This window comes from Acipenser ruthenus, chromosome 18, assembly GCF_902713425.1.
Source record: "Acipenser ruthenus chromosome 18, fAciRut3.2 maternal haplotype, whole genome shotgun sequence".
Lineage (NCBI taxonomy): Eukaryota > Metazoa > Chordata > Actinopteri > Acipenseriformes > Acipenseridae > Acipenser > Acipenser ruthenus.
The window spans coordinates 9,246,152-9,272,979 of record NC_081206.1 but is presented as its reverse complement, the minus strand read 5'-3'; the positions used below and the strand labels follow the sequence as shown (position 1 = coordinate 9,272,979).

Sequence of the window (26,828 nt, the reverse complement as noted above, 5' to 3'; positions counted from 1 at the left end):
ATTCATTTTTTTCTACCTGCGGATGACTTCGCTTCAGTAGACAGACAGTGTGATGCTGCATCATTGTATTGTGCAATATCTGTTCCACATCCAGTGTGTTGCAATTACAATTTTTCAAACGTGTCTGTAAACTACTACAGGAAAGGACTTCAAAGTGCTCTGGATAACCATGCAGGTATTGAAAACTTTAACCATAACTAATAAACACGCAATAGTGCTGAATTAAAAAATACTAAAATAAAAGACGTGGAAACGATTGTCATTGAATCTTAGTTTCTTTTATAAAAAGCTTTGCTACAGCCAGGTAATGACTACCTTTCTTGAATAATAATGCAGTGTTGATTATATAAAGGCCACCCCAGTAGTGTACAATAAGACTTAAAAAAATCCAGCTTGCTCACCGTCATCCAGATACAACTGGTCCAAGTTCTCCTCTTTGACGGTGACTCTCAAAGCCCCGGACCTATCCTTTGGATTGTCAGAAGACCTCTGTTCTTCTAGTTGGCTGGGGGAAGACCTGTTTTTTGGCATCTTCTGCACATAGGGCTGCTGCTGAATCACTGTTGGGTAGTGACTGGGGCTTATCCTCTGAGCCTGGCTGGCAGACGGAGCTGGCGAGCAAGCAGGAGATGTCTGGTAGTTTTCACAATACATGATGCGTTGGTGCTCCTGTAGGCCCCCTCCCCTCAGCTGGTGATTGGTGGGGGAGAACTGGATGATGGAGGTGGGGTGGTGATTGGGCGAGGTTGACTGCTGCTGGTGGATTATGGTGGACTGCGCTGGAGAGCTGGCGTGGACCAGAACTGAGCGCTGGCCGTCTGCCATGGGAGGGACTGGGGAAGCCATCAGGCTGCCCTGCTGGTAGAGCAGTGGGCTGGTGCTCAGGCTTTTGCTCCGGGGATAGATGACTGCTGAAGTTTGCTGCTGGTATCTGGAATCTGGGGGAGACAGCCCAGAGCGGAGCGGCTGACATGAAGCCATGCTGGCTATCAGGCAGCTGTCTGAGGTCATCATTCCCTGGGGGTGGTAATAGGGCTGCGGCAGTGTTCCCAGACTGCGGGACATTTTAGCTGTCATCAGGTTGGGTTCGTACTCGTCAATAGGTTCTGTTTTAATGGCTGGAACTGCAACATATATACGAGAGAGAATTATTTTTTGCTGCTAAGGTAGTATTTTATTAAGCTGAACTGGTTTAAAGACTAGAATCAATCAATGCGGAGAAGGTTGTGTAGAAAATCTCTTTTTGGACTTTTTGGTCTCTACTGATTGTAGTTGACATCACTATCATTTTTGTTTTCTCCAGCACAAAGAAAAAAGAAGCCAACCTGGTATTTAAAGGGTTAATATACGGCCACTGTTACAAACCACTCCATGGTTATAATGTTAAATGTTACAAAGCTTTGTTATTCCATGATTCAGTGCTCCTCTAATTTGGCTTATTCACAGTTAATAAACATTGACAGAACTTTTTACATGTACGGTAATACGCTAATTTACATACAAAGTGTCTGCCACCTCTTTCAGGTGTGTCCAGTGTTTTGGCCAGCTCCCACATTGCAAGCAACCCTGTGGTAAATCCATACCTGGCAGTGGCATGAAGGTGAAGTGCTGAGGCTGGCTTCGTTTTCTCTTCCCATTGATCACGTAGAAGTTCACTTTGACTGCATGGCGCATTGACAGGTCACGATATGGAGGAACTTCCACAAACAGCATGTTCTGGAAATATGAAATGAGTCAATTCTGCTTTATTAATTTAATCACTCCAACAAAGCTATACCTACTTTTGTACCTGTCATTATGTGTTATGTTTAATTCTCCAGGTCCTGAAAAGACTCCTCAATGCTGATTTTCTGAACTGAGGGAGGAAGCATATTAGCGTTGCACAAGCTTCAGTGCATAATGCTTCACCTTTGGCCTTTAGTGCAATACTAATATACCGTCCCATCAAACTGCCCCACACTTAGCTTTAACAGGAACTTTGTCAGCTAAACAAATTGAATCCAGCTTTAATCTATCAAGCTATGGATACTGAGAGGGGAACTGTCTGAATACTACTACCAGAAATCAAGTGATAAAGCAGAAGTTGTGCTTTGTGATGAATATACAGGACACTGCATTATTAAGCCAACCCACAGTATATCTTTCATCAACCTACAGTACAGAAAAAGCGACTTTCTACACTGGATCCTGTAATGGAGTCTAGTGGGTGAGCAAGCTGCATGAATGAATAAGGGTTCTACTGTACAGCACGCTTTACAATTCAAATAGCTTAGTGTAGCTGTGTGTATATGTGTGCGAATAGGCTACTGCTATGTACACTTACAGCCTGACTCTTATCTTTGTCCACACTGGCCTCTGATTCCCAAATCTGCTGCCCATCTGGGAAACAAACCAAAAAAATAGTTAGGATGACATATACAGTACAAGACAAAGTTTCAAAGCAATGTCCGTGTGACGTTACAACAAACTGTTCTGAAGTTATTACCACTACTTCCAGAATCCAGAAATAAAGCAAGGTCTTTAAGAGCATGTACTGAGGAATGTCCATCACAAGTTTAATCCCAAATGGACGAGCGGTTCTCAAGATATAGCTAATAATATAAAGATGACATAATAATCACATTACCCCATTGCCTGGGTAAATATGAGTAAGCATCAGTAAATACCCGACTTACATAGTATTATCATTATCTATTATAACGTCAAACACTTTTAAAATCTTAATTAAATAATTGCTGCTTAAAAAATAATACCCGTTTTAGATTTTCAAATTATACTGTATGTATTTTTTGGTGTGCAACACTTTTTGTTAAATTGTTGTTTAGTCATTGATAACAGTTTAAAGGGGTAAATAGGAAACATATGGTTGTATAGCAAGTAACCTGCCGCTATATTTAGCAAATAATACAATTAAAAAAGTGCCAGGAAAAGGGATTTTTGTCCTCTTAGTCCCCTGGACCCCCATTTATGAAGCCTACGTTTTGCTGAAATGTTGGATTGGTCAAGTCCTCCTTTGCCACACTTGAAACATTTGATGAAGCCCTGATGCACTTTAATAAGAAAAGCAACCAGAATTATCCCAGGTTTAAAAGTCATGTCGTATGCAGACAGGCTAAAAGAATTCAATCTATTCAGCCTTGAACAAAGAAGACTACGCAGTGATCTGATTCAAGCATTCAAAATCCTAAAAGGTACAGACAATGTCGACCCAGGGGACTTGTTTGACCTGAAAAAAGAAACAAGGACCATGGGTCACAAATGGAGATTAGATAAAGGGGCATTCAGAACAGAAAATAGGAGACACTTTTTTTACACAGAGAATTGTAAGAATCTGGAACCAACTCCCCAGTAATGTTGTTGAAGCTGACACCCTGGGATCATTCAAGAAGCTGCTTGATGAGATTCTGGGATCAATAAGCTACTAACAACCAAACGAGCAAGATGGGCTGAATGGCCTCCTCTCATTTGTAAACTTTCTTATGTTCTTATGTTCTTATGTTAACCTATTGTTTACCGGCAATCCAGATGTTGGGTTGTGAAGTGTGTGAAAATGTGTAGGCACTAGCTGCACGGCTTCCTATTTTAATGTATTATATATATATATATATATATTCTTTGAACGATAGCTACAAATTGAGATTGCTGAGGTGTTACTGGTAGTTGCGAGCTGACACAGTTGCATTTTCTAGCATGTGAGAATACGTGGGTACATGTTTCCAGTTTCTCTGGTAAAATCTGTGTACTGTTGATGACAGTACCCAAATGTGCTTAAATCCGGTGCAAAATCTGCCTACTTACAATCCCCACAGTGGTCATAGAGTTTATTCACTTCCTTAGCTTTTATCTACAGTAGCTTATTCCTTGTAAAACTTTAGTAATGTGTGTCGCCTTGGTTATGGAAGCCGAGAGCCCTTTTTCAAAGAGCGTGGCTGAAATTGACATACCACAGGGAGGTAAGCTTTCTTATTACAGAATACAGGACACTAATCCTACTGATATTCATTAAACTGTTCTAGAATGTTATTGGGCTACCTAACAACAAAATACAATAAATAGCAAACTTGATTTAATTAACAAACAAACAAAACAACATTTTTTAAACAACTTGTGAAACCTCACAGATACTAGACATCCATGCCATTGTGGGGTAGTTAAAGGCTACAAGGTCAGGGTAGAGACAAGTCTGCACTGCCAGATACAGATCCAGTAGGCAGCTTTTTAACAGTCAAAAGGCTTCACAGGATAGAAAAACAGCACTATAGAATGAATTTAATGTGAGCTGACATTACTGGGCTTGATCAATTTTCTATAATTAAAATGTCAGACAACTATTTAGCCAACAAAAATAAATACAAAATTGTAGTCTACGGTTCAGCCCTGTATGCGAGGAGTCCTGCAATGACTAGGAGCTGTGGGGACAGCACCCAAGCACATGCACAGCAAGCAGACACACCAGCACTGAGAGAAGAAAGCTGGGCCCTGTCCAATTATAACAAAGAGGGGGCAAGAATGGATGCCCAATTCCACTGACCCAGTGTCAGGGTGTGTGGAGAGGCGAAAGGGAACGTCTGTTATTATTATAAAGGAGACAGTTATGACAGACACGCTTTTCCTCCTGTTTTTCTGTGAAATTATAGGAAACAGATAAACCCAGTGATGTCGGCAAACCAAATATAAATGTACTATAAACTATCATTTTATTCAATACATATTTAAAAACACAAAGAAGTTATTATGACACCGTGTCTGTGTTTGATTTTGTAATTAAAAGCCTACACATTAATTGTATCTCAAGCTAAACAGACTAAATCCCTTTGCAGCAGCTACAATGATACTCTATCTGTCAGACTGCCAATGGTAGTTACAGAGGAAACATTTACACATTTTCACATACTATAACTATTTTTTTCAACATGATACGCTGGTGGTCGTAATATTACATTGTGAGAATGTTGACTGTACACACACATTACAATCATTAGCCTCTTTATTAGTACTGCCAGGGTCTGCTAGGTGGTAATGCTGTAGATGTTATCAAGAGGTAGCAGTGTCGATTGATAGTGTGAATGTCTGTTTATTACAGTCTTTAATTCCTCTCTGAAAATCCTTCAAAACAGGGCCCTTCTCGGTTTATAGAAAGGAGAGGCTCATTTAACATTTGGTTGGTCCAGTAAAGGCAGACTACAGTGTTTATCTTTAAGGAGCGCACACATTTTGTATTAAAAGTATTTGTTTGTTGTTGAAACCTACACGCTGTCAGATTTCATCACCTGCTTCAACAATGACTTAGTGTCGCAAAGTAAACACGTCACTCCAAAAGATGAGCGCTGCTTACAGTATTTTGCGTGCTCCTTAAAAATAAACACTGCAAAAGAAACTGTGTATGCAATAGTCCTGAAGGTCTACTATGATATCTACAGAAAACAGGGAACAGTGAAATGAGGCAGAACATGTATTCATACCATAATATATATATATATATATATATATATATATATATATATATATATATATAATCAAATGTATCCATCATTCAAGAGCCATTGAGAGGACTAGAGGTAGCTATGTAGTGTCTTAGTTATCTGTCATCTGATTTCAACAGAAGCGATTTCAAGTGAAGATAACAAAACCAACGCGAGAAAGCGAGACCGTGTCACTTACTAAAACTACCCTTGAACATTTGAAACCATTTTTTTGTCCTGTTTTTAAAAAGTGGGAGTTATCAAGTAATTGCACCGAGCGGCTTGATTGTTAAACCCCTATGTATAAATCTAGCAGCATAATCAGACTCCCTGTTCAGCTGGTTCAGATCTAGGAGTGGGGGTGGAGGCTTTGAAAATTGAACAGTGTTAATAGACTAGACTTGAAGCCCAGATTAAATCACAAAAACATGTAACTATAAACATTACGCACAATATTTCATGGCATTACTCATGACATGTAAAGGTTCCAGTCACCACAATAGATTATGCGGGATCCCCCTGTCATGAAGAAAATGAATGGCATATGGATGCAATGAGTCAAGCAGGCGAAAGGGAAATTTCACAACCACTGCCAGCTTTTTTTTTTTGGTTTTATGATGAATTTGCTCCCCTTTTGTAGCAACAGGTGATCGCTGAATTGTTTTATTCCAGAACGACTGAAAACCTCTTAAAGTAATTAGCCATTAAAGCCTCTTGACTGAATCCAGGCTCTGCTCCATTTTTGCCCCCGTACAGAGAGGACAGCCAATTAACTTTAGCCAAAGGAAGCTGCCTGAAAACTGTGTGTCATCCAGGGAAACCTTCCAAAACAATGGTTATCCCTCTTTTATTATGAGCTGTTGCAGCGTTTCCATAAGTTAACTATATAATGGACAACTAATTTAAGATTGCTTTTAAAGATCTTAAGACGGGTCCCCACAAATTTGGCAATTTTTGTTGGCCAACATTGTAGACTAACCAAATTGTATCGTGTGGATATGTTGGGCTGTCTTTTACAATTTAACAAATATTATTCATATTTAGTTGTTTTGTAAAACATCCTACAGTACTAATACTGGTTTCTTTTTATGAGTTGGGCTATATGTTGCTTTGGTGTGGATGCATAAAGTTGATAGATTCTTTCAGTAGTGTTACAACTTTTTCACTTTGACTCAGATTCACTTCCTGGGTTCCAGGTAACAGGACCCAACCTGCCTCTGTTGAACACAGGAAACTACTGTTATGTGGGGCCGGGCAAGGTGGAACAAAAGGAACGAATGGGGAGAGAAACAGACTTGCATCACACTTCAATTCAAATAATCTCAACGGGGACGGATATCACCATCATCTAAATGTACCAACATTTGATCTGAATAGGACCCTCTCATATATATATATATATATATATATATATATATATATATATATATATATATATATATATATACTGTATATACAGTACTGTGCAAAAGTTTTAGGCAGGTGTGAAAAAATGCTGTAAAGTAAGAATGCTTTCAAAAATAGACATGTTAATAGATTGTATTTATCAATTAACTAAATGCAAAGTGAGTGAACAGAAGAAAAATCTAAATCAAATCCATATTTGGTATGAGCACCCTTTGCCTTCAAAACAGCATCAATTCTTCTAGGTACACTTGCACAAAGTCAGGGATTTTGTAGGCATACAGTCAGGTGTATGATTAAACAATTATACCAAACAGGTGCTAATGATCATCAATTCAATATGTAGGTTGAAACACAATCATTAACTGAAACAGAAACAGCTGTGTAGGAGGAATAAAACTGGGTGAGGAACAGCCAAACTCAGCTAACAAGGTGAGGCTGCTGAAGACAGTTTACTGTCAAAAGTCATACACCATGGCAAGACTGAGCACAGCAACAAGACACAAGGTAGTTATACTGCATCAGCAAGGTCTCTCACAGGCAGAAATTTCAAGGCAGACAGGGGTTTCCAGATGTGCTGTCCAAGCTCTTTTGAAGAAGCACAAAGAAACGGGCAACATTGAGGACCGTAGACGCAGTGGTCGGCCAAGGAAACTTACTGCAGCAGATGAAAGACACATCATGCTTACTTCCCTTCGCAATCGGAAGATATCCAGCAGTGCCATCAGCTCAGAATTGGCAGAAAACAGTGGGACCCTGGTACACCCATCTACTGTCTGGAGAAGTCTGGTCAGAAGTGGCCTTCATGGAAGACCTGCGGCCAAAAAGCCATACCTCCGACGTGGAAACAAGGCCAAGCGACTCAACTATGCACGAAAACACAGGAACTGGGGTGCAGAAAAATGGCAGCAGGTGCTCTGGACTGATGAGTCAAAATTTGAAATATTTGGCTGTAGCAGAAGGCAGTTTGTTCGCCGAAGGGCTGGAGAGCGGTACACGAATGAGTGTCTGCAGGCAACAGTGAAGCATGGTGGAGGTTCCTTGCAAGTTTGGGGCTGCATTTCTGCAAATGGAGTTGGGGATTTGGTCAGAATTAATAGTCTCCTCAATGCTGAGAAGTACATGCAGATACTTATCCAACACGCAATACCATCAGGGAGGCATCTGATTGGCCCCAAATTTATTCTGCAGCATGACAACGACCCCAAACATACAGCGAAAGTCATTAAGAACTATCTTCAGCGTAAAGAAGAACAAGGAGTCCTGGAAGTGATGGTATGGCCCCCACAGAGCCCTGATCTCAACATCATCGAGTCTGTCTGGGATTACATGAAGAGAGAGAAGCAACTGAGGCTGCCTAAATCCACAGAAGAACTGTGGTTAGTTCTCCAAGATGTTTGGGCCAACCTACCTGCCGAGTTCCTTCAAAAACTTGATGATCATTAGCACCTGTTTGGTATAATTGTTTAATCATACACCTGACTATATGCCTACAAAATCCCTGACTTTGTGCAAGTGTACCTAGAAGAATTGATGCTGTTTTGAAGGCAAAGGGTGGTCACACCAAATATTGATTTGATGTCGATTTTTCTTCTGTTCACTCACTTTGCATTTTGTTAATTGATAAATATAAACTATTAACATGTCTATATTTGAAAGCATTCTTACTTTACAGCATTTTTTCACACCTGCCTAAAACTTTTGCACAGTACTGTATATATATATATATATATATATATATATATATATATATATATATATATATACACATTTAAAAGGTTCACACAAAGTTTTTGCTCAACAGAAATGCAGAAAAGAGAACGTTAGATGTAATTTAATTGCAATTAGTATTTCGATCCATCGCTATTTAGGTTTGTCCACCCAATACCATTGGAACAGGATAAACAGACCCTACACTAGCTCTATAAACTATATAGACGATACACCTCAACCGCTCAAGGAGTACTGCAGTTACATCACTGGACATACCCATGCGCGAAATACCATGTACATCATTTTGTGATGTACATGGTATAAAAAATCATGTATGTTTAAACCTACATTAAACAGCTGCTTTTAGAGAATGACTTTCCTTAGATCAAGCTCTGTAACTGCTTCGCAACGCAAAGTCATTTGGAACAGTGCGATTCGCCTGGTCAGTCTTCCGTTGAATTTAAATGAACGCCAGATTCCAAAATGAGATCTGGTAAAAGATCTCTTAACATAACTCTTTACTCAAAGTCCAATTCAAACAAATGCCATGCCTACTTACAGTATAGTACAATCTGTGCAGTACATTTAAAATTATTATTATTTCTTTTTCTATTTTTACCTGACTTAATTTTCACTTTGAATGGTTTCTCTTCTTCAGACGAGAAGTGGAAACTGAAGGTGAAGAAACTTTCTTTCTCCTGAAGAAAAAACCTTTGTGGTCTTCAAAGCCACTGTGTTTTATACACACATTCAACTGATCCTATTAAATGGCATAATCAAAAAACCTTGTTATGCCGTCTTATACAAATGTATACAGTGTAAGTATATTCAATGCAACCTCAATTATCTGAAATCTGAACACACTGAGTACTGCCAGATGAATTGTGAAAACAGTATCAGCTTTGTAGGAGTTTCTTATAAATCGACATCAATAATAATAAAAAAACAATCTGTTTTGCTTTCTGATCTATAATAGATCAATTGGTTCACAGAGTGGCAAGAAGGATTTATAGTTAGAATGTAAACCAACTTGACTGTCTTTGTTTCTGATAAAGAACACACAGATATATGGTGTAATACATTTAAAAAGACACTAAGGCATTGTATTTTAATGTGAACATTAATTGTGGGGCATGTTCACTTTAAGGAAGAGACATGCAAACTTCATGCACTTGAAGAATGCTATAAAATAGAAGGTGTCATATTAAACTGATAACTTCAGATGAAATTCAAACAGAGTTGTAAATGGACATTCCTTTAGCATGTGAAAAATTAATTCAGTGATAATCTGGCATTAAGGGGAGGATACAGTGTGATAAATGGGCTGTGAGGTTCATAAATGCCAAGGCTGCATACCAAGCATTCACTTTACTTGCAATTATTTTATCAGTTTTTTTTTTTTTTAATAAGATATGATTCCTGGTTGACCGTTAAATTCTTACCATCATCCCTAACTTTACTAATTATGTGGTAAACGAGACCCTTGTTTAAATGCTTCTTCTGTGTACTTAATGAGAAATCATACCTGGCTGGCATTCCAGTTTGTTTACATCCCCTAAATGTAGTTTCAGCTGCCAACGGACAAACCTTTCCCCTCTTTGATGCCTTGTCACTCTGAGAACTAAACACACCTGCTCCTGCTATCACTTTCAGCAGCAGGAGGTTACGAGGGGAATCTGCAAGCTCTGTTCTAGCTCAGAAAGCATACATCCATGCATCAAAAATGGATACAGGACTTTAAGAGAAGCTTGGCATGGATATGAAATGTCACATTTGTCTTAACTAATGTATTCTTCTTTCATTAGGTAACTTTCAACATCTCTGTGGCTTGGTGAGTTTTTGTCTTAACTAATGTATTCTTCTTTCATTAGGTAACTTTCAACAACTCTGTGGCTAGGTGAGTTCTGCCAGCCCACAATCTTAACTGGAGCTAACAAGAGTCTCAATTAAAATAAATTGGATCTCGATCTGCTGTTGCTAACGTAAATGAACAAGCCTCATTTCAGATAAAGTCAGTCCTAGTGTCAGATGGGGCATTTCATTCTGTCTCTTGCTATTGAAGACACTGGAGCCACATCAAGAAGGATGAGGAGTTTAAAAGGGTTTGAACTCAGTAGATCACAGATCTGATTTGTAGAAGGCACACTAAATCATTTCTCCTATTGTGCATGTGCACCTTTGTGTATGGTAGATTTTCTGCTTTGTGATTGGCTGGTGATAGCGTAATGTCATGGTGTCTATCTCGCATCTCAACTTCATGCAAACCAAATGCTTCCCTGATTAGTATAAAGGCCAGAATGCAAATGCAAACCAGACCTTTGCTTCTCTACTCAGATAATAATTTGAGATACAGGACACATGAGGCTGCTGTTTTATTGTGTGATTTTTCATGACGTAATTAAAGCTGCAGTGCCCAAAAAACGTGTCCAATGGTCCCTATTTGAACTGTGTTGTCATGATAAGGCATATGCTGCATTATAAGAAGCATTTTCTGACTATTTCATAGTTTCCTTTTTAATCTTAAATTACTTGATTTTCATATTTTGGGTTAAACTAGCATTAAACAAAAGAGCATCTTTAACTCTTTAAGAGAAAATGGAAAATCCAGCTCAAGCTAATAATTTATACTTCTTTATCATGCTGGAAAAAAAAATTCAAACATTAAAACAAACACATGTTGAAATGTATTTACAGGAAGAAATTATAGACATTCTACCAAAAATATATATTGCGATTATCATGGATTTTTACTCTAAGTGCAAGTTACTGTTTCTAAATTATATAAACCTTTTAAACCAAAAGGCATTTTAATTATATTATATTATTATATTTTTTCATTTCATAATTTTAGGGAAAAAAAAGTAAAAATGCTTGGTAGAGCATTGGTAGAAATAAATGACTCTTTGGTCAAAAGGAATGTAGCTAAATTCTTTAATTTTTTTTAGTTAGGCTATTTTTGATAAAAGTGTGCAGGTGCTTAAATTATAGAATAAAAATATAGCATACAGAAAACAACCCTTTTAAAAGCAGCTTTACTTGGGATAGCCACTAGCAGACCACAGCATTACTAGCAAAACACATTGGATCTGGAGCAGATCTTGCCCTGTGGTTCTGACATGGTTGTACCCTGTCTGGTACTGGTGTGGTATCATAACACTGCAATGGATTAACAGTGTGTATTGTACCATTATAGATGTCAATATGCCACTACATACAACAATTGCTGATCATTGTAGTGGTGGTTACTTTTAATTTTTCCTGTCCTGAAGTAAAAGCACAGCATGCTGGCTCCTTGCCTCAAGACTGAAAGACAGTGGCGGATATGATGACTGTTTGCAGCATCACGTCTATCTGCCTGCCTGCCTGCCTGCCTGCCTGCCTGCCTTCCTTCCTTTCTGTCAGTCCCTCCTGCACTCGCTGAGAGCACTCAGAGCAGTCACATGACACCAATGTTGACAGTGTGCACAGAAAGAGCACCCGGGCAGGATGTACAAGCAGATCATTAAAGTCGTGGCTTCTTCTACATTTTAAAAGCAGCATCATATCAAGAGACTGAGGCAGATCTTCTATCAAGGGATGTGAAAAAGGAAAGGATGTGTTATTAATTCAGCTAACTATAAACAGCCCTTTTCTCATAAATGCTCACTATCAGCATTGTTGCACTTTAGCAACTTTGTGAGCGTCCCATTAAAAGATTTTAGGACATACATATAAGAAGGATGTCGGTAACATATCTCCCCTCGCCATGGCTGTAAATTCAAAATTAGAGCAGTATGATGAAAAATGTGATAACCGTATCAACAATATGTACAGAATAGTTCAAAATAAGAAATGGCAATACATAGTTTGACAACAACTGGATAAGTGGTACTTAAGAGGACATTAGGTAAGCAAACGAGGTGTTAGCATGGTAAAGTATAATACAATTACTGATTTACAATATATACAATACACAATTACTTCTTGTGTTCTCAAGATGCATGTAAAAACCTCCATATATCCCCACAATCTGGTACTACCAATAATTTATGCTAAATAAAGTTAATACCAAGTTTCATTACAATAGAATAAGCGTTTTTTCAGACACATGCAAATATGGAGTGTGACGTACAGTACAGACCCATACATCCCAGAATCTAGCACTCTCAATAACTTTGAAGGGAATCTATAGCACACACTTTTGTTTCAATGGATTGTCCCTGGCATGTCTGATTATTATGCAAATGGTATCCAACACATAAGAACATAAGACATTCGAGAACGAGAAAAGTTCATTCGGCCCACCTGTGCTTGCTCGTTTAATGCAAGCGTGGTCCGTTAACACTCAGGAGAGGAAAAACAAAAAAAAAACCCTAACCAATGTAAAATGGAAAAATAATTGTCTGTCACAAGTCTGTTTCAGACAGCACCTCTAACCCTCTGACTGATAACTGATGTTTCACAAGGCACAGTGTGAAAAAGCGATGGCAACAGGCCATGCTCCATTCAAGAGAACAGATTTCACCCTCAGCATCCCTGAAGGGGATAAGGAATGAGGAATGGTTTCCCTTCAGAACACCTTGCAAGCTTGTCTCGTGGGATCAGTGCTACCCCTATTAACAGTGTTATGGGAGGTGTAACCTTTCTGCCTTGTTCTGATATCACTTAATAGATCTCACATACTATAATAGCCTGTCTTACACTATTACATGTAACATTTGAGCTTGTGAGTAGCAAGCCTTACCATGTGTCTTCTCTGTGAACACCACCTTGGAGTCGGAAGTGAAGTTCTGGCCGGTCAGGATCATCTGCTGCCCCCCCAGCACGGAGCAGCATTCCACATCCTGCTTCTCCACCATTGGAAGCTCGTGGGCTGATCTCTGAGCTGTGGATCAGACAGGAGACAGCTTACATCTCTAGCACCTTCACCAATGTGGAAGTTATCTTGCTAACCAAGTTTTTAAAATCCATGTTCTTACCTGTAGCTCTGGCAGCTCACATTTTCTCAAGATCTTTTGGCTTTTTAAATGTTCTTATTTGGGATATATGCATTTATTTGAAATACAACAGTATAGGTTAAATATCCCTGCTGTTTCCTGGTACATTAGCACTTTATTTGTTGTAGTTCGTGCCAATTGTTTAGCTTTAATAAAACTATGTGACCTGCAGTGGAGGAACCAGGATGCAGCACTTTATCTATAGTGTTGCATTTTAAATATTTTCATATCCTGAATTAACATAAAAAAAGAGTTATAACCTTATTTTTACCAGTATATTTTCGTCTGGTTTCACAGACCCTAATTAGCACTAATCTTAGACGACCTAATGTTATTTTAGGTAAGGTGATGAAAGATTAGGGATTGTGCAAACTTATAAGAATGTACCAGTACATTTGCACTGTAAATTTAAAGTTTACCACACTTGTACTGTGGTTTTACTGAGCTTAACCACTTGCCCTTTTCTCCATATTGCAGTCAACTTTCTTAACAAGCTAAAACTGGACCTAAATTAAGCAAACATGCATACATAAACAAACAAGCTGTGAGTCATTAACAACTTTCTTCTCAATTCTACTGTTTCCAGCCAGCATCTGTCTATTTACATCCCACTCACATGGGCGGGTGTGTCTGTGTGTGCGTGACCACTATGACTTGTTTGGTGGTTCGCATGACCTTATATTATCTCGACGTTTCCCACGTATTGTGAAGTCTTCCTGTCATGGAGAGCTTCATGTAATAAGGGATTGCAAAGGGCAGGGGGAGAACACAGCCTCGTCTGTGTCATACCAGGGGCTAGAATGGACGCAGTTGGCATGTTGTTTGGGGAAAATCTCAGGGACTCAGTATGCTGGATTGAGAACCCTTAAAAATGAGGAACTGCTACCGAGGGACCACCCTTTCTCTTCAGGGCTAAGGGGGTACTTCAGTCACCAAGCACATCCATGTGTAGCCTCTCTGAGAGATTGCAGTGGGGGATTAGTGGGGTTTAAACATGTAGACGCATCAGTTTACCAATATTAAATGTTCAGTCATTCATTAACTTAAACTGTACAGCCAACACTAAATGGTATTCATTTGTTTTACTGTGAATTCCCTATTGCTTAATATTTATTTTGACATTGTAGGGCCCTGTTTACAAAAGGAATATCTTTTTTTTAATTAAATTTTTTTTTTTTTAAAGCCCTTGTTGATTCATTAAATCAAGTTAGCAGTTAGCAAAACCGTTTTAGAGAGGGCAGGAAATGTATTCTCTTTTTTCAAAAGCACTATTTAGCCTAAGAGAATGTTCAAAAAACGACTTCAAAGCAGTCCTTGTTTAGCTCCTGGGAGCTGTTACCATGGGGGAATAAGACTTTCTAAATTGGGGCAGGGTAAAAATTATCTACCCAAATCTTTTGTATTTAGGACGGCAATTCTAGATCACAAAAGCTAATTTATGCAATGCGTTGGTTAAATACTTGATGAAGCCAATCTCTGTGCAGTGTACATGTGTCTATGAGCAGAGACTCTGTGGAAAGTATGGTACATATAATAGACTTGTGATAGGCTTGTGTTTATGGTCTATCTCTAGGGGAGAAAACCTGGCAGATGCCACCATGGTCTTTTTGCCAAATCACTGGGAACAAAATTGTAGCTCTCCAATCTATGAAGGATGATACCAATAATTCAATTTGTGCTTTGGACTGGACTGTACAATAGGTACATGTTATTATGGCTATATATTTCATATGAAATTTAGGTGGGCGACTTTTGTGCAGTTTTGTTTTTTAACCCGTGACACATTTGAAAATGACATCAATCGTCGAAGGAGTTCAAAGAACTTTATTTATTTCCATACAGGACTCATTTATAACCAACACACGTAATCTGACACCCAAAGAAAGTGTCTTTGAAAAAGAATTAAATTGAGGAGTAATTTATGCAGATTTTATACAAAATCTTAGATAGCAATGAATTCCAGGGGAAACTTTTGCCACTTTTATCAGATACATTAAATTCTTTGTGTTTTTTCATCCAGTAAACTGGACAATACATGCATTTGTGCAGACAGTGTTTTATTTATGTTTATGCTCTTACTGTATGTTTAAAACATTTTTTCTTTTCTTTTTTTAATGACCTGGTAAGTATTAGGGGTTTGATAAATTTTTGATCAGGTTTGCTGTTTTGAAAAATGCATTTTTAAAAGACATAATAAACATTTGTTTTCATCCAAAGTGATAAGTGCACCCCATGCATCTAAATGTGGGATCTTACTGTGATGCTACAGTGAAAGGATTGTTTTTTTCTAAATTATAGAAACCAGATTTGAACCCAGGTCTCTTGAGGTGAAAAACCTTACAAGGCTAGTGAATTATCCTGCTTTATCCCCCCTGTAATAGGACTTATATTTTAGATGGGTTACTGGTTAAAAAACAAAACAGATTTTAACTATTTAAAATCACTTTTATTGTGTGGGATCAAAAGATGACTTGTCCCTCTGCGTATAATTTGACATAAAAAGTGACTCGTTTCTGATTTCCTTGGTATCAGTAAGAATCATTGGAGGCTTCCGTATAGTCTAAGAGTGTGAATGTTACATATGCATCCATAAGAGGATGGTGCATCACTTTCAACTGTTACATCATCACCGTTCAGTCACAACAATCCGTTATGAGAAAATGAGTTATATTATTAGAAATGAGGAAGGAGTGGGTTTTTAAAGTGTTTTACATGTACGTATGCACACAATGTAAAGCAATTTTTTTTGTATCTGACCTTTAGGATAATTTACTGAGCAGTTTCTTTACATATAGTACCGCATAACAGTTATTATGGGAAAACAGCATTCAGCAGCAGTTCTTAGCAATGACTTAAATTTTAGACAAAAAAAAAAAAAGTGGTGTTTACTATATTCACATCAATTTTAGCTTGCCTTGTTTTCTTGTTGCACAAAATTATTATTTATTTCTTAGCAAACGCCCTTATCCAGGATGACTTCCAATTGTTACAAGATATCACGTTATACATTATTTCACATACAATTACCCATTTATACATTTGGGTTTTTACTGGAGCAATCTAGGTAAAGTACCTTGCTCAAGGTTACAACAACAGTGTCCCCCATCGGAGATAGAACCCACGACCCTCAAGTCAAGTCCAGAGCCCTATCCACTACTCCACGCTGCTGCCCAATCAGTGGTATTCCTTATTGGATTTCTGCCAGAGGTTTGTGTTGCTGGGCAGATTCCAGCTGCTCACCTATACGACTTTTTTTCTGCTTTAATTTAAAATTTTCATCTTTCCATGCAAAATGACTAAGCAATACCTACAGAACCTATTGCATGTGCAGAGAGTGGATAAAATCTGAGATAAGGGAGGGTGAAAGTTTGTTGAAAACACTAGGTGAAACGTTTGTCTTTACGTGAGTTGGTAAAAAGAACTAGCACTGGTTACAGTCTACGTTCTCAGGATTCTGTTCATTCGGCTGTTCCAAGGGTTCGTACACACTTGGGAGAATTATCTTTGTGCTTATTAACTCCCGAAGACATGAAATTCTTTCCATCATAGTTTGAAAATGGAATTTGATAATTTGTCTTTCTCTGGCTATAAGTATCGTATTTGTGATTGCTTAGAACCACCTGACAATGCTTCTGACCGTTGTTGAGACATTGTATTTTATTTGTATTATTGCATTTTTCGAGTTTTCAATTAATAGCGCAGGGATTTCCCAAACAGCAAACTCAATTTCGGCTAATCCGTATTTTTCACTAATTTGGGCTCAAATTTGTCCTAATCTGTACGGATTAACGGGGGTCTATGGTATCTTAAAATGTAATTTGAGATATCTATAAATGATCATTTGGCTTGCCATAGAGAGGAAATACAATGCCTCTCACATCACTAGTATTTGCAAAGCACACAAGGTGATTCCACTGTCTCCAGTTATAGCTGTTATGTTAAAAGTGCTGTGGACTTTTCTGTTATAAGGTCCTGGATTTCATTTAGAGAAGTCAAGTATGTTCCGAGTCTGATTTAGAATTCCAATGAATAGCAGAGATTCCACTTGTCATACAATAATACCCTATTAGCCACGGTATATCAGGTCACCAGAAACCATCTATGGAATTCCAGCCTTATATTTACAGTTTAGGTGTTGTTTTATTTGTTATAATACTATACATGTCCTTAGGTTAACCATGGTACATCTGCGCAGAAATTTAGCAGTTTTCCCATGCTTTTCCCATGGTTAGGGAATTTACTATTGTTTACCATGGTTTGCTACAATGCTTACCTGTGCTTTACCATGCTTTCACTGTGCTTTATTACACTTTGCTATGCTTTTACTATGGGAAGCTTTTATAAGGGTGGTAACGGAATATTTAGTGAATTAATTTGCTAATGGCACGTGTGTCAGATGAAATTTTACTGACATTTCTCATTGTGGCTCATTGTTTTTCTTAAGTGTACTATCCTTGCTGTTTACTTTGAAGGCAAATTATTTCTGAAATGCTGATGTCAGACAACTGAAAACCACTGCCTTCTTAACTGCTGTGTGTGGTAAACATGCTATATAAATACGAAATGGGTATATAGTGAAAAAATGTAATCAGATAACACTGGAGCGTATATAACACAATTACTGTACCATGCAGTGCATGTGTGCTGATCATAACTCACTTTTATTGAGATGCAGCATGCAGAAAAGAAAATTGAACTTTGTACAGTTAAAGCCTACACTGTTTTGACTATGTCAACAAACCATAATATGTACTATGTGCTTACAGGTCTCTTTAAATAGTATATAACACCAATAATCCACGCACTAGCTGTTCATCATCCCTTTCAGTCTGATACAAGTTGGATGATGTAAAACAACTTGTGCAAATACAGGATGTAGCAACACCAATGTTGCAGAAGCACACGGCTGCAAGGAAATCTGTTTTGTCTAATGATTCAATCTGTATATCAAATGTGTGGGAACAATGCAAGGAACAAGATCTTATCAAACCCCCAGAAACATAATGGCCAGCACTTCTTCACTATAACTGTAAAGCTGAAGCTGGGCATGGCCTTATTCCAAGGGACGTTTTAAAAACAGCCTGTGCTGTTCGGCTGAGAACTGAAGGGAACTGAGCTTTCAGGTTCTATGCTTGCAGACTCACTTCTTAAGGACACATGTAGAGCCCCGTGAAATTATTTTTATTTTTTATAATTTTTCGTTTTATTTTTCATAAATGTTGTTTTATTACAAATGCACATTAAAAAACAACGAGATGTATATCTATAATAGTATAGTATACATCATGTTTTAACTACATACATATTTTTAAATGAAATATTATCTGTTTTTTTAATTTATTTTTTAACATTTTGACAAACAGACCTCACACAGAAAAATAATTTAGTTACCATAATTTCTCATTAGGGGCAGTAATGGTAATGTACAGTCCTCCCACTCTTTTTAATCAACTGCCTATTTACAGTAAATATTGCCCACGCCCTCTATAAAAATACAATAAGATACATGATGCTTAACGACGGTATCTTTTGACTCCCATTCCAGCCGACAGTTGCAAAATCTGCACATCATTATTTTGTCACCGTCAGCTGCACACATCCCCTCATGCTCAAATTCTTTGCAGCGTTGTTTAATTATTATGCACGGTTTAGGCATTTCAGAAACGCCCTTTAGGAGCCTTGAATGGGATATTTCACCTTCCAATCAAGAGAGCAATATTGGGGAGCTCAGCTCTGCACAACATTGGCTTACATCATCATTTACAAAGCTGGTGTCCTTTTCCCTGCTTTTAAAAAGCTGATTTACCGACACTAGGCGATTTAAATCATAACCACTGAATGCGCAGCTGTAAACTCTGTTCCTTCGGAAACTGCAATGCATATTTTCCATTTACTGCTGTTGTTAAAGGGGGCAGGAATTACAGTTGCACACTCTTGTTTGTCCTTCCTAAACCATCCCCCCCCAACCCCCAATTTAGAAATCCATGAGTTTTTTCAGAAGCAGGGCATTAGTTAGTAATAACGTTTGAAACAAAAACAGCCATAGGGAATGAAGGAAACACATATAATGGGATATTACACATACAAAGCGAAATATTAAGACAATGCAGATGGTGTAACACATCCCTTTTCAAATAGCAGTGTAAAATGCTACTTACAGCACTCAATGGGAGTGGATGCAACCTGCAGTGACACCACCCCGCCTCCAGGTTGTGGTATATGAACCCGGAATACCATGCGCACTCTGGTGTTCTTCCTCCCAATATCAGTCTCCCCTTTCCTGAGCTCAATATCAGCATTCCTTAGCTTCAGGATTCCAGCACAGTCAATACTGCAGGGAACACAATGGAGGTAGCTCAGGTGCTATAGACATAGCTACCATGGTTCTATTAGTAGTCTAGGGATACCGTACAATAGTTACTCCAGCCACGTTAGGAAAAGGGGAGTAACCACAGGAACAAACTTTATGGCAAATCCAGGATATTGCCACAGTTTTTCCAAATGTCATAAAAGGCTGGGGTCTAGTAACACCGTGTAAAAATATATATTTTTTTGGGGGGGTCCTGGGTAGTAAGTGTTATTTCCTAATTGCTTATGCCTCAAAAGTATAGAGAATGGCTATTATTCCCCACAAACTTTGCTTTTGTGACCAGGACAGTGATATTTTGAAATTTACCTATTTTCCAGAACATTCCAGATAGATTCAGTGCTGAGTAAACTTGGAGTAACTTCTAGAACTTTCTAGAACTTTCCAGTAATATAAATAGTAGTATAAATACAGGGACCTTAAGCCCACCAGTTCAGTTTAGTTCCAGCTGCCTAAGTGGATATATATCTGCATTTTTCTGAGATGGCATCAAGAGGCTGCAAGCATCCGGCAGACGCATTTTGCTATGTCTGTGGCCAATTTATCAAGACAAGAGCGAAAAAGTACTCCGTGGAAGCATCTGCTAAGATGTGTGAGGCCTACAAGGCATATTTCGGCATGCCTGTCGGGGATCAAGACAAACCATTTCACCTGCGAGCACTGCAAAAAAACTCTGGAAGGTAAGATGGACAATTGTTGCTCTGAATTTTATGTTATAAAATTTGTTAAAATTTTTAAAATTGTAAAAGTTTTTAATTTGAAAATGTTTTACAATTTTCAATGTTATTGAAAAAATATATCATATATGAAAAATGTTGCGAGAATCTCTTACACATTAGTCATGGGTGAAATAAATGTATTTTTGTAGGATGGTACAGAGGGGAAAAGAGAGCCATGAAGTTCGCTATTGGCGGGAACCCACTGACCACTCAAACAACTGCTACTTCTGCATGGTGGACCCTTCCAAGCGGACCGAGTTCTCTGTGGGGAGGAACAACGTCAAGTGGGAGCCACTGGTGGACCCCCGGAAGGTGCTGATGCCACCACTGCACATCAAATTGGGCCTCATGAAACAATTTGTCAGAGCTCTAGAAAAGGAGTCGGCAGCCTTCAAGTACCTTCAAGACTTCTTCCCTAAGCTGTCTGAGGCAAAGGTCAAAGCCGGTGTCTTCGTCGGACCACAGATAAAGAAGATCCTGGAGTGCAATGAATTCCCCAAGAAGCTCACTAGTAAGGAGAAAGCGGCTTGGAACAGCTTTGTCGCAGTGGTTCGGGACTTCCTGGGCAATCACAAGGCCGAAAACTACGTGGAGCTGGTTGAGACTCTGGTGAAGAACTACGGCACAATGGGCTGTAGGATGTCCCTCAAAGTCCATATCCTTGATGCTCATCTTGATAAATTCAAGGAGAACATGGGAGCGTACTCGGAGGAGCAAGACGAGCGCTTCCACCAGGATATACTGGACTTTGAAAGCCGCTACCAAGGACAGTATAACGAGAACATGATGGGAGACTACATTTGGGGGCTGATTCGTGAAAGTGATTTACAGTATAATCGTAAATCTCAAAAAACTACTCACTTCTATATCTTTTGTAGTCATTTTTGTATTACTTTAGTATAAATAAATGTTAATTTGGATTCATAGGTTGTTTTTTTCTGACTTTATGTGAACAAAATTCGCCCGTTTTCTCATTGGAAAAAGGTAAATTTCAAAACATCACTGTCCTGGTAACAAAAGCAAAATTTGTGGGGAATAATAGCCATTTTCTATACTTTTGAGGCATAAGCAATTAGGAAATAACACTTACTACCCAGGAACAAAAATTGTGTTACATAGTGTAATTGGTTGTGAAAATGATGAATAAAAAATGAAATCTGGTGATAATACACCTGGATATGATTTTAAATGCCCCATATCGCACAGGTGTACAAACTTTTTCTACTGTACATGAGACCACTCAGACACAGCATATATCACTTGATTTGGTTTGACTCAGTTAAATATCCCCATCTTAAGGGCAGTCAAAGCGCAAATAAATGTTACTAAAAGGAAATATTACAGAAAGTGTGATTATAGCATCATTTTTTGTTGGCCTTACTAAATTGAATCATTACAGAACTTGTGACGTTAAATGGACTAGGTCTAATGGGCTTGGTCTAATAGATTAGGTCTAATGGGCTTGGTCTAATGGGCTAGGTCTAATAGACTAGGTTTAATGGGCTAGGTCAGGCCTCGCTTGGGTGTGGTGGAAGCGATGGCTGGTTCTAGTCTTTCTTACATGGCTTTCATGTTGTTTTTGGGCTCCAGTGGGATCTCCAGGACCTTGGAGCTCCCGATGATCTTCTCGTAGCTGGTGGTGGTGACAGTTTTGCCGGTGATGCGGTGGACCTGGTAGAAAGCGTGGGGTTTGAGGATTCGCTCGTCTGCCGTGCCGATGAAGATGTGCAGGCCCAGCGGCTCCTTCCCCCTGTAGCCATGGAGCTGACGAAACAGAAGACATGCAGTTACAAAATATGCAAACAGTAACTGGCTTAGGCAAATGAATGCAGTCCCATGTACTGTAATAGAGAGAAAGCAGCTGATCATGCATGCATACCTTCATTTTGATCAGATAAAGGAGGTGGATTTTGTATCAGGTGGATAGCAATGGGAATCTTTTGATTGTTATATAATTAGCAAGTGATTCTATTAAGCATTTTTTTTTTTTTTTTAACATGCACTGCTAGTAGTTCATTCCTGAACCACATGACTGTGGTTTTTAATGGCAATTGTGCATTGCACTTAGTATAGAGGGGCTGGACAGAAAATTAGAAACACATATGTTTAAGTTTACACGAAAATGCCAACATCTGAAAAGGAATCCATACACAATCTATGGGAATCTTCATTGCTCAGATGTCACAATGAACAAAGGAAGGCCTATTCAATACAATTTGACCACAGACAAGCATAAAGGTAGTGATAAAACTTTGAGGGCGTCTAGTGCCAAAGCAGGTGGACTGTTTAAAACATTAGCACCCCTTCTAAACCTTGAAACACTAATGACGCCTACGAGTCTTCTGGTAGGAAGAGACACTCTGGGGTCCCATTGTGAAGCATGCTATTGATACGTCCCCAGCCAAATGCTCCAGGAAAATCTAAAACCAGGCATCTTTACAGAAACCTCATTCCTCAATCACAGTTTCACCCGAAACCTTAAGCCTAACTTTAAATTAACAGTCAGTTTTCAGAATTGATTTTGAATATTGTTCCCTGTATGCAAGATAGCTATTCAAAGTGTGGATGACTCCAGAGCATTTAGAACTACACAATTTGTAAAGAGATCTTATACAAATAACAGGGGACTAGTCCGGGACCATCACAATGGTTGCTGGAGATTGAAACCGGGAATCCTCTTAAAAGTCCTGCTAACGACAGAAAGAACTGTACAACTTTCTGAAGTGCCTTCAGCAGCAATTTGAAATGCAGAACTCTAGGCTCTTCTGCTTTTATTAGCACTGAACAAGTTTCAACCAAGGCTTTGAAGTCCATTCTCTTACCCATTGTTAGCATTAGTATCATTATTACCATTCCCCTTTTTTCTGTGCTGAGAATCTTTCAGTTCTTCACTTTTTTTTATGGTCTGTCAATATTTAAAACCGAATACTATAAATAAGCTGCTGAATGTTGGTACCTCTCTGAATTTGAACTTGTTTTTGAAATACTAGATAAAAAAAGGATTCCAGTACTGCTAGAGCTAATAATAGGTATGTGTATTTATTTATTAATTCAATATAAAAATGATTAAAGTGTGAACACATGAAATAATGTAATATCTTAGAACTAGAAACATACATTTGCTGGTGGCACAGTGGTTTAGAGCACTAGCCTTTCATCTAGAAAAATTGAGATCTGGGTTCAAATCTGCCTTGTGCACAAGGACAGGCAGACAATTCTACATAATAACGGACAGGCTGGCAAAGGCCCATGAGTTGTCTAGGGTGGTACTTTTGAAATGTCTGCAGCGTTATGAAGAAGCTTACAGTACTTGGGCCTCGCAGGCATGGTGCCTGGCTATATCTATCAGCGAGGGTCACAGTAGGGTTGCCTCCTGTCGCTGTTTTCCCTAGATTCTGGATCATCCCGGTTTTGAGGAAGGTGTCCCGGGATTCCAATATGCCTTCCTGGGAAACTGAAAGATTCTGTTTTTTAAGCCTGTACCAGTTTTTAATCTCATGCCTCCACATCCATGTAGCTCACTACAGCAACCCTGCAATGCCAGCACAGCAAACTGAGTTAGATAAGTCAAGATGCAATATCAATGGCAACCGACGCACAATATTAATATGTTGTTAACACTTTAGTACTAATGTTGCTATTGAATGAATCTAGGATTCATATAAGAGTTTCAACTTTTGACAACCCCCCCTTCCGTTCAGACATCCTATTGTTTGGGTTTTTTTTTTTACCTCAAGAGGTGTCAACCCTAGTTCACATGTTTCTGAAAACAAAAATAAAAAAAATACTGGATCTAAAGAAAAGTTTTAAATTCATTTAAAGCACACCGTGGGTGCTCTTTGGTTTCACGCTGGTGAATAGGTGTGGTAAGAGCAAGGAGAAAAAATGCAAAGCATATGGAAAAAAGCCAGGCTTATTTATAACTGTCCACAGAATGAATAATGCACAACACATGTACTGTGAGCCAGAGAGGAAACAGCACAGTGGTGGGTTTGTTAAAAAAAATGAAGTGACATTAGTAAACATCACGTGACCAGCAATCCACTTAATAGGACGATGTATATATATAACAGGATATATAATAGCTGTCAGTATTACTTACATCAGGTTTCCATCCCCAAAACACTTCTACTTTCCCCACACTAGACAGGCTTCAAGTGAAAGCAAACTCAGCTAGATCCAAGCTAGAATAGTCCAGATGTATCAAGGTCTTAAACCTGTCAGTGTTTTTATTACAGAAAATGGTTTAAACATCCTAAACATTTATGCAGTCAATAATTAGTAAAGTGCCATTTTATTTTTTCTATTTTACAAATAGTTTTGTAAAAGGTGATCATGAGTGGACCAAACTACCAATATCTATTTGCTCAATATATTCAGTGAGTTCAAAAGAGCTTTACTGGAATATCAGTACATTTTGGACACTGTGTACAGACAGCGTCTGTGCTGTGTTAATGAATGAGGACTGCCACATTCACCCTTGTGTGTTGAGATAGAAGACTTTATTAAAACAGGCTGGGCTTGAAGCACTGTAGGCAGCTTGCTCGTACATATTGTGCTCACTGAGGATCCTAGATCATCTGGACTACAGATGACTCCCTCTGAGCCACTGACACAGGAAGCTCTTCACACTACAGAAACAGTGGGTTCTGCCTGCTGGCTTGAAGAAACCAGGCAAAAATAAGACTGGTTCATTGGCCTTCACAAGGAGGTAAGGCTGTAGAGTATAGGGCTTTTCCAAATCAATCTGCACTGGCATACAACTACATAGCAAGACACTAATAGACAAGATCCTCCTCTCTACAGATAAGTTGCTGTACTTACCAACCGCTAGGGATGAAATATATATGCCACACTTTTTACATGTATCCAGAGAATTGTTTATCCAATTGACATGAATTTAGTGTAAGTTACTGAGAATATCCGATTCTGGGGGTATATGGGGGTGTCTGTCTGTCCGTACATCTGTATGTCACACTTACATTGTTGCATATATCTAGAGCTGCTTATTCAGTTGTCATGAATCTTGGTAATTAGTTAGCTGAAGTGATGGCGAATATCCAATTACTGGCATTCTTGTTGTTATATACATTTAAAATATACTGCTCCAAAATAAGAGGCCACAATACTACATACATGCGGTGCTACTTTTTTCTCTTTCTTTTTTAACTGGCAGCAATCAAGCCTTCAGCGCAATACAAAACTCAAGGCAGCGTGCAGCATGCCAGCATTCTAACAAACCAGCTATTCTTCCCTCGTCACACAGCACAAACACAGGCTGTTTGCAGAACGCTCTGCAGCCCCAGTGAAAGGAAGCATGCACAAACCGCAAGGTCTGAAGCAAAGGATATGAACACAATGTGTGTGTGTGTCAGTTTGAATGCAGACAGCAAATAAATAGCATGCACAAATATAGGCCAAAAGGAAAGACAGAACAATACATTACCAAGTCTTTGAAGAAACCTTAGGACTGTTACAGTACCAGCGACAAATATGGTAATAGGGTAACAAGCATACCTGTGTGAAATGGTTCTTGACATTGTGAAACCATTGGTATGTCAAAAATGTGTCCTTACGATATGCAGTTTACAATATGTGTGGTCCTAATCGTGTGTATGTATTCAACCTAATATGAACTGCTGCTGGAGCTTTCCCCCTGCATCTTTAAACTCACAAGCCCTTAAATCCTGCTCAGTTGTTAATAGGAGTGCCTCTTCAGATCTAAGCTCAGAGGCTGTAATTACAAGCTTGTTGATCCCTAACGTACTGTGCAACACATACAGACCCCCAGGAAGGAAAGTATGTTAAAATTGAACAGCCGAATTCTGAGAATTCACTTCCTGAGATCAAGCTCAGCATCTGCTTTGGAACACAGTGTAATTGGGAACCGTGCGATCTGTCCAAGTTCAACGTGGTAAATGTGCACAGTTAATGATGGTACATTTCAGTAACCAGTGTGGTGTCCATGATTTCAGTGTATAGCTTACAGTGTATTATTCCACACTTGCAGTCAAACCTGTTTAATATCTCTCCTGTTAAAGTTACCCTCTGCTTATTATCACCACATTGTCCCAGAGGAGACAGGCTCCTGGTAATATCACTTTGGTTAGCATCACATTCTGCTTACTATCACATGTTTATAAGTGTTCTGTGGCTGCAGTACCTCTAATCAAGTTGAGAGTGTATG

General features: G+C 38.7%; 1 protein-coding gene across 3 annotated transcripts in view; it reads right to left on the bottom strand.

The window, feature by feature from the left end:
- Positions 1–26,828, bottom strand: part of LOC117963955 (nuclear factor of activated T-cells, cytoplasmic 2) — a 61,854-nt gene that overhangs the window by 17,933 nt on the left and 17,093 nt on the right. For all 3 annotated transcript variants that reach the window (XM_058991166.1, XM_058991165.1, XM_058991164.1), the window contains exons 4-9: positions 22,203–22,405; positions 19,714–19,886; positions 13,303–13,443; positions 2,324–2,379; positions 1,584–1,716; positions 402–1,124 (exon numbers count right to left, since the gene is read on the bottom strand). In XM_058991166.1, coding sequence (XP_058847149.1) covers positions 402–1,124; positions 1,584–1,716; positions 2,324–2,379; positions 13,303–13,443; positions 19,714–19,886; positions 22,203–22,405 — 1,429 coding nt within the window. The remainder of the gene's footprint in view (positions 1–401; positions 1,125–1,583; positions 1,717–2,323; positions 2,380–13,302; positions 13,444–19,713; positions 19,887–22,202; positions 22,406–26,828) is intronic.